This window comes from Vitis vinifera, chromosome 16 (genome assembly GCF_030704535.1).
Source record: "Vitis vinifera cultivar Pinot Noir 40024 chromosome 16, ASM3070453v1".
Taxonomy (NCBI): Eukaryota; Viridiplantae; Streptophyta; class Magnoliopsida; order Vitales; family Vitaceae; genus Vitis; species Vitis vinifera.
Genome location: NC_081820.1, coordinates 16,099,057 through 16,108,230, shown reverse-complemented (window position 1 = coordinate 16,108,230; position 9,174 = coordinate 16,099,057). Strand labels below are relative to the sequence as shown.

Sequence of the window (9,174 nt, the reverse complement as noted above, 5' to 3'; positions counted from 1 at the left end):
AATCAAGAAAATCCAAAACTCTTCATCATTTCTCATTCCACACTAACAAAAACCTCAAAATTCTCTCTTTCTCTATTTTCTCAACAACCAAACAAGACTATACCTAAGAAAAATATATATTGAAAAAAAGAATAGGAACAAAAATATATAAGAATAATAAAATAAAATAAAAACAAAGTAAATCAAATAATAGTTTTTTTTCATATGAGAATTTAGAAATTCCAAATTCAGAAATTTTGAAAAACTAAAACAAGATTAAGAAAGTGTTATAGAAAACGATACCTTAGATTTGGAAGTTCCCAAATCTATTCCTGCTGTGAAAAAGATCATTTTCTTCTTAAAATAGTTGAAAAAATATTTTGTATCACTAGAATTCTGTTGTAATTAGTATATATTATAAATAGGTAGTAGTGTTTTTTTTTTTTTTTTTTTTTTTTTTTTTTTATCGTTGAAGATCAACCTAGATTGTAATACATCACGGTACATTTATCAGATGAATACCAGGGAAGAAAAAATTTCATCTCATTTTTCATGATATCAAAGTAGGTTGAAGCTTGATTTTTTTTTTTCTCTCTCTCTCTTGTCCATTTTGTTCTTGGCCTTCATCGTTGTTTTCCCCTTTCCTAAATCTATCTCCATTACTACTATTCTTGAAAATGTCAAAGATCTCTAGAAAAATCACTCCTATGAACATCACTACTGAAGTTGTTGTTCATTCCTCTAAGATGAACTCCATTCTTCAAATCACCACATCCAAATTAAATGAGGAATGGTCTCAATCTGTCTAGATTTTTCTGAAATCTAAAAGAAAAATAAAGGTTATTTTGGGAACATGACCACAACCTTCAGTTGATGACCTAAAGTATGAAAATTGGGAGATTGAAAATTTGATGGTTATGTCTTGGCTTTACACTCCATGCAGCCAAAGATTAGCAAGACGTATCTCTTCCTAACAACTGCAAAAAAGATTTGGGAGGTTTTCATGTTGTCTTACTCAAAATAAAAAATGTTGATTAGCTATGTGACTTGTAGAAATAGATTGCTAATGCTAAGGTAATTGACCAGTAACAAATTATTTTAATCTTCTCAAAAGGCGTTGGAAATGGAGTGTGCAAATGACACAAAAAAAAACTAAGAGATATGATAGAAAGAGAAAGGATTTTTTATTTCCTTATTAGTCTTAATCTAAAGTTTGATAAAGTAAGTGCTAAAGTTTTAGGCATAGTCCCTCTTCCTTCCATAAGTGAGATATTTTCCTATGTTTGAGGGGAAGAAGGACACAAAGGTATAATGGTTTGGAATCTTGAAAACAAACTCCCAATGTCAAACAGCTTTGTACTTACTACTTTAAAAATTGTTGGTAAAGGATAAGATGTGGTGCAATAATTGTAATGAATTTTACACTCAATAGAGATGTGTTGAAAGCTTAATGAAAAGTCTCAACTTGGAACAAAGGGTTCAATTTTAGTGAAAATAAGGCAAATCAAGTTGCACGATCTACACAAGCTTATCAAACAACCATTGTGCAAGACTCATGAGATAATTTTTATAGCAAAGAAGATGTGGAGAGAATGATTTTTTTTTCTACTATAGTTGGAAGATCCAACCATAGGTTCTTATTTAGTGTCCCAAATAGCACATGTAATATTTTTGCCTTAAACACCTTAAAAATAAATTGTTTTTGCACTTGGATCTTTGATTTAGGTGCCTCAAACCCTATGACCAATTTTTCTATGCTATTTTCAACCTATTCTACATGTTTTGGAAAACAAAAAATTAATACTACAGATGGATCTTTTTCCCTATAGCTGATAAAGGAAAAATCAAAATAACATCAAACCTAATCCTAAACTTTGTCCTCCATGTCCCCAACCTAACCTACAATTTGTTGTCTATAGGAAAACTCACCTAAGATTTACATTATTATGTTATTTTTATAGCCATTGGTTGAACTCTTCAAGACTCTATGATGGGGAAGAAGATTTGATATGCTAAACTAAAAGATGGGTTGTACTACCTAGATACTAGTTGGGATGAGGATTATCCTAAACCTCAAGGCTTGGTCACTAATTCACCTAAAATAAATAAAATCTAGCTTTACATAGACACCTTGGCCACCCATTTTTCCTTACTTTGAAAAATCTATTTCCATCTTTGTTTGAGAATATTTCTATGAATAAATTTCATTGTGAAAGATGCACTCTTGTTAAACACCATCATATCTTATTTCAAATTAATAGCTCTTTGAATTCTTTTTCATTTTGATGCGTGGGGTCCTTCTCGTATTACAAATAATTCTGGTTCCCAATGGTTTGTTACATTTGTAGATGACTGTACTTGTTCTACATGGGTTTATATTTTGAAATCTAAATTAGAAGTTTCATCCATATTTCCTATCTTTCACAACCTCATTCAAAATCAATTTAGGACCAGAATACATACCCTTCAAACCGATAATGAGAAGGAGTACTTCAACCAAAGTTTGATTGAATATTTGAAAAATAAAGGAATAGTCTATCATTCTTCTTGTTAGACACTCCCTAACAAAATGGGTTTTCCGAAAGAAAAAATCGACACTTTTTTTAATTTGCTTATGCATTGCTATTTTAAATGGATATGCCAAAAACATTCTAGGGGGATGCTATTCTGGCTGCCATCTATTTAATAAATAGAATGCTTTCTAAGATTCTTGATTATAAAACCCCAATAGAAAAACTCAATACATTTTTTCAAATTTTTCAAGGAATTGGGGAACTACCTCTAAAATTTTTTGGATGTTTATTGATTGTATCCAAAATATGTGCTTTAATATCATATATTTGATATTATTTGTGCACCAAAGGACACTCAAATCACCCAACTTGACCTAAATCGATGCTAAAGCCCTAGTCATGAGTTAAACTTGTATTTTAGAGATTTATCTATGGGCCAAGAGAAGAAAAGGGGTGCAAGTTGAATCACTTTAGATTTTGAAAGATCAAGAAAGGGTTAAATGAGGAAATAAGTGAGTCAAGATTCATGAACCATGAGAAAAGGCAAGGGGAGGATACCACGAGCTTGGGAGATGAGAAATGGTCCTTATAGAGTAAAAAAATAAGGCAAGGAAACATGGGACAGGAATGAAGCAAGATTCATCAAATTGCATGGAAATTTAGAACTCAAAATATGGTGGCAACATGTACTCTAAATTTGAAGATAAATTTGGAGTACTTTATAAATTCAATTTTAGTCATAATATATATCGTTTTGAAGCTCTAAAAGTCAAAAGTTCAATGCTTCAAACGGTGTGCAAATCAGAGCTGAAATGAAAAAGTTACAGCCATTTGAAGACAATTGTACAAAGTTGAAAGACCATTTCGAAATTCAACTTATGAATTTGAAATCCAATTCGAAATTACCCCAATTTCAAATTCACCCACTGCCACTTTGATGTTTCACCTTCTCTACCTCGGGAATTTCATCTAGGGCACTCCATCTACTGTGAGTGGGTCCCATGTGACTAGAAATCACCATTTTATTATTATTTTTTTAGTCATTTTTAGGTAATTATTTTGTAATAATTGGCCAATGAGAGTGTGCCACATGTTAGGTAATTAATGACATTATATAAACTCTCTTAGTTCTAGGGTTTAGATAGCTTGAATATTTTTTTCTATAGAGTTTGACATTGGAAGTGTAAGAAGACGAGAACTTTGGTTTGTTTTCTTTTCTTCTTTATTAAATATATTGTTTTTAGTTTCTTTTTATTCAAATTATGGATTTTTACCCTATTATGGATTGTGAATGTGACATCACCCCCATGAGAGACTAAGAAGCCAACTTGGGGCTTGAAGCATGAAAACCTAAGGGCTAGGAAACCTAAAGGGACAACGAGTAAATTATTATAACAATAAGATTAATTATTGGTTGGGTGACAATTTATCAAAAAAAAAAAATTTATCCTATCCTTGTGAGTTAGTTTTGGGAATGATACGGTAAGTTATTACCCGATACTAGTGATTCTTGGTAACTCTTGATCATTAGTTATCCTTATCTTTCCTATCGTTATTTGCCCAAAACAAAGCTATAAAAAGTAGGAAAGGTTAAAAAACCAAATATTAACTAGTAATCAATGTCATTAATTTGATGATTTTAGGAATCTATTTTAAAAAGGAAAAATTAGGCTTTGGATACAATTTTGAGTTTTAAAATTTAAGTTGATCGCAAGCGGCCAAGGATCCCAAAAACCTAAGATCATATTACTTAAAAGACCCTTGTTTTCTCTAATTTCTATACCCTAAGTTGGATTGTGGAAAGCCCCAAACTTGAATCAATCAAATTCAAAATCAATATTCGTTTTGTTATTAATTTAATTTCTTTTACTTAGTTTCACATTATACACATATCATTTTCCACTTTAGGATTCAAACAAAAGCAATTCATTTACCCTAGTATTGACAAATCTCATAAGTCAATCCCTAAAGACGATACCCGAAATACTACAAAAGCCATAGTAGTTTTTTCTCTTATTTTTCTTAGCCAAAGCTACTACATATTAAGCTTAAGTATTTTGGTACAATAGAGAAGTTTGGTCGTGTATCTAATGTACATATCCACAACCACTTGGGAGATAAACTTGATCCTATAGCCTTTTGCTGCATTTTTGTGGGGTATTCCTTTACAAAAAGGGATACAAGTGACTAAAAATTGAAAATAGTAAGTTACAAGGGAAGTAATCATTTTGGAAGATCAACCGTACTATGGGAACACCCATATTTAAGGAGAGGATATGGAAGATAAGTGGTGGGATTTATCATCATATCATTATGATTATTTTGGTCAAAATAACTCCTTAACTAAACAAAAAAATTATTCTGACCATTCTGAATTTGGCACTCTTCAAAAAAATATTCCTTCCTATTTCCCCTAGTGCTGAGTTGCATCATGTGATGAAAAATTATTTGACATTTCTTTTAGCATTAAAATTCCAACAGAAGTTGAGAGTTCTAAGCCACCTATCCTCAAATGTATTCTAGGAAAAAACAGCTCGTTGTTACTTCAAATGATCCAATCGTTGACTTTGAAACTAGTATTGAAGGATATAATCAGTTTTCCAATCATTCCAATCACTCACATTTAATTATTGCACATAGAAAATGGACTTGGTCTTGCACTATTCATCCTATTTCTCAGTTTGTCTTTATGGAAATCTCAACCCAATTCTGTGCCTTTGCCACTAAATTGGCCAATCATGGAATTCAAAAAAATGTTCAAGAGGCCATGAGCATGGAACCGTGGAAGGAAGCTATGAAAGAAGAAATGAGGGCCTTGGAAAAAAAATACATGGGAAATGATGAGTCTACCAATGGGGAAAACAATAGTTGGATGCAAATGGATTTTCACTATCAAATATAGAGTTGATGGTACATTAGAGAGATACAAGGTGAGGCTTATTGCAAAGGGATACACTCAAACATGTGGGGTTGACTACTTAGATACATTTGCACTAGTAGCCAAGATGAATACACTGAGGGTGTTGTTGTCCATAACAACCAACTTAAACTAGCCCTTACAACAATTTTATGTAAAAAATGACTTCTTGCATGGAGACTTAGAAGAAGAGGTGTATATAGATGTTCCACCTAGATTTCCACATAAGATAGGGTTAAATAAGATGTGTTAACTAAAAAAATCCCTATAAGAACATAAATTAACAATCTCCATGGGCATGGTTTGGTAGATTTACCAAGTCAATGACCAAGAGGGGATATCAACAAAGCTAAGGAGACCACACTCTATTCATTAAACATTCCACTCAAGGCAAGGTAACAACTCTAATTGTTTGCATTGATGATATTATAGCAAATGGAGATGAGTTAGAAGAGATTGGTAAACTAAGAGTATACCTTGGAAATGAATTTGAAATTAAAGACCTTGGAAGTCTTAGATACTTCCTTAGAATTGAAGTTGCAAGGTCGAAACAAGGTTTATTTATTTGTCAACAAAAATATGTACTTGATCTCCTTAAGGAGACAAGTTTCTTAGGTTGCAAGCCTACTAAGTCACCAATTGAAGTCAACCATAAACTAGGGAAGAAGAAGGAAGAAGCAGTTGTTGACAAAAGGACATATCAAAGGATGGTAGGGAAACTAATAATTTATTTACTCTAGTTAAAAAAATTTCCTTTGACCCAATAAGGAGAATATTAATTAGTATGTTTTGTTTTATCGCTTTATTCGATCAAAAGCTAATTAACGTGTTGGATTATTTTTTATTCCTAAATCGTCTTTGTTTCAATTATAATTATTGATCATTATATGTATAATTTAAATGTTTTGTATTCTTTAATCTTTATTTACAAGTTGCAGAAGAAATTGGTTTATTAAAAAAAAAGCACATGTTTATCATAAATGAGACATTATTGAAAATCATGAAAATGATGTCATTTAATTTATTAGGAGGTTGAACTAGGTTTTTCTAGATTATGATTTCTTTTTATAGTCATTGCACTAATATTTATTCATTTAATCGAGGATTTAAAAATTCTCATTGAAATATTTGATAAAATCAACAAATTTATACGTACTGTATAAACTGAAAAGATGAATTGATAAATAATTAGTTTATTTTGAGGGATATGTGGGCAATTTCAAAATCATGACAACGGCAGAAACTGTAAAAACGGAGAAACCAGGAATGAAAAGGCGCCACGTGGCGTGGCAGTTGGAATTTGAAATTCAAGCCTCCATCAAACGGTGCATTCCCTGTACAGTTATATCTATATTGAATAAGGAGTTGTGGAGCAAAGGGTTGGTTTCGACTTTCAAAGGCAAAGAGAAAGGCCTCACTTGACTTCTTCTTCTCATTCTTCTGATCAACAGGCTCTCTCGCTCCTTATCACCTTCAGTTTTCATGCTTACTAAAATGGCTCCCAACTCGCTGTCAGTCCGCTTGGAAGAATCCTTTACCCGCAACGCCCTCAGATCCTACTTGGCCGAGTTCATCTCCACTTTCATCTTCGTTTTTGCCGCTGTCGGATCCGCTATGTCTTCCAGTAACTCCATGGAATTAACTCATTTTCTGTGTGCTTTTTATATAGAATATCAGTCTATGTATGTTTTCAAGTTTTAATATTGACAAAATGACAGGGAAACTGATGCCGGATGCCACGTCTGATCCATCTAGTCTGCTTGTGGTTGCACTGGCAAATGCGTTTGCATTGTCGTCGGCAGTGTATATTGCTGCAGGGATCTCGGGAGGACATGTGAATCCGGCTGTCACGTTCGGATTGGCGGTGGGAGGCCACGTCAGCATCCCCACTGCCATGTTGTACTGGATTTCACAGATGCTGGGTGCCACCATGGCTTGCCTGTTCCTGAGAGTCACCACTGTTGGTCAGGTTAATTACTAAATCAACCTTCTCTCTGTTGTCTTCGTTCTGACTCTCTAGTTATGATTGTGCAGCACGTTCCGACCCATGCAATAGCGGAGGAAATGACCGGGTTCGGAGCATCCGTATTAGAGGGCGTCCTGACATTCGCACTTGTGTACACGGTCTACGCTGCAGGTGACCCGAGGCGAGGCCCACTGGGATCCATCGGACCCCTTGCCATCGGGCTAATAGAGGGAGCCAATGTGCTGGCGGCCGGGCCATTCACGGGAGGGTCTATGAACCCGGCATCCTCATTCGGGTCAGCCCTAGTTGGAGGCACCTTCAAGAACCAGGCGGTTTACTGGGTGGGACCCTTGATTGGTGGCGCACTGGCTGGGCTGCTGTATGAAAATGTGGTTTTCCCTCCTCAAGACACTGCAATTTCTCAAGTTGGGGTGTGAAAGTTGCTATCAACTATTTATTTCAATTTCTTTTTTCTTTTTTTCTTTTTCCCTTTCTCTTAAATTCTTCTGCAATAAAGTTTAAATGTATGTAGGATACTGGAATTACAATTGTAAAATTATTTTGGTTATTTAAATTTCTCAAATTTTGTCAAATAAAAGCCAAATCTACAAGATCATCCCACTGTGTACATGAAAGATAAAAATATAAAATATATATAAAAAAAAAGCCATTTTTTGTTAAAGTACTTTAATTATTTTGTTTTAAAAATCAACTTATAATTTTTATTTTCTTTCACAAATTGTTAGATTTCATTTGAATGATAAATGGCCAAAATATGCCAATAAAATTTGGAAACTATAATCATTTTGATAACTGAAAATAATTTAGGAAAAAAAAATTAATATATTAATTATATTTATTAAAATAAAAATAACTTCAAGAGTATAATGTTATTACCAAAATAACTCTTTAATTTTTATTTATTTTTTATTAAAGATGGAGGATATTTTTAATATTTTCACACTGCAAAATCTATTTCCTACATTGTATGTGAGGAAAGGCATGATGTCCCTATTTCTTCAACATGTGGATAAGTCAAGGGTAAAACACCCTAAAAAATTGTTGTAGCCCTCCAAAGCTTTTCCACAGAATATGAAGTCATTTTTTAAAATATTAAAAATATCTTAAAATTTTCTAATTTCAAGCAATGATAATCCTATACTCTCTTAGCCTCAAATTTATATAAATACATTTATTGTAACTTGAAGTTACGAATAAATGGATTTGCACAACAGTGCATTATAGGGATGGTTATTGATAGGTATTTTCGATTACCAGCCCCCACCTTGTTTCATTTCTAATAAGAAGGGTTTGAGATAAAGATAAACGAATTTGAAACGAGTTTGAAAAGTTTTTAAAAATCTGAAGTGGGTTTGGGTCTCACTTTATACATAATTTTAAATAAAAAAATTATTTTAATTATTTTTTATTCATTTTTCAACTTTTTAACATAAATAAAATATGACATTTCATAAAATAAAAAAAAAGAGGAATAAATTACAAATATTTCTAATATTTATTTATTAATAAATTATATTTATTTTTAATAAAATTTAAATTTAAAAATATATATATATATATATATATATATATATATATATATATATAATATAAAAAAATTAAAAAGAGTAGGGTGGGCCTATAATCACCTCTTTAATTTTTTTGTCTTTTATTTATTTTTTTTGGCGACGATAGGAATAAATATAAATAAATGGGATGGGTTGGGATAGGGGTGACTCATCCCAAACCTGTTTCATTGTCTTCCTTAGTGTATACTTGAAATGATCAATAAATGAATT

The 9,174-nt window shown here is 32.3% G+C and overlaps 1 protein-coding gene across 1 annotated transcript; it reads left to right on the top strand.

The window, feature by feature from the left end:
* The first annotated feature begins 6,851 nt into the window (after nucleotides 1-6,851).
* Nucleotides 6,852-7,812, top strand: LOC100246683 (probable aquaporin TIP5-1). The gene is made up of 3 exons (XM_010664131.3): nucleotides 6,852-7,033; nucleotides 7,128-7,378; nucleotides 7,444-7,812. Exons 1-3 carry the CDS (start codon nucleotides 6,892-6,894, stop codon nucleotides 7,810-7,812), a joined length of 762 nt encoding a protein of 253 aa, XP_010662433.1. The 5' UTR covers nucleotides 6,852-6,891.
* Nucleotides 7,813-9,174: the final 1,362 nt, after the last annotated feature.

What these genes read in the sequence shown, in the direction of transcription:
- LOC100246683 (XM_010664131.3), top strand. Translation starts at nt 6,892, where the DNA reads ATGCTTACTAAAATGGCTCCCAACTCGCTGTCAGTCCGCTTGGAAGAA. An exon ending in CGGATCCGCTATGTCTTCCA is followed by an intron (nt 7,034 to 7,127) that starts GTAACTCCATGG and finishes ACAAAATGACAG; the next exon opens with GGAAACTGATGCCGGATGCC. An exon ending in GAGTCACCACTGTTGGTCAG is followed by an intron (nt 7,379 to 7,443) that starts GTTAATTACTAA and finishes ATGATTGTGCAG; the next exon opens with CACGTTCCGACCCATGCAAT.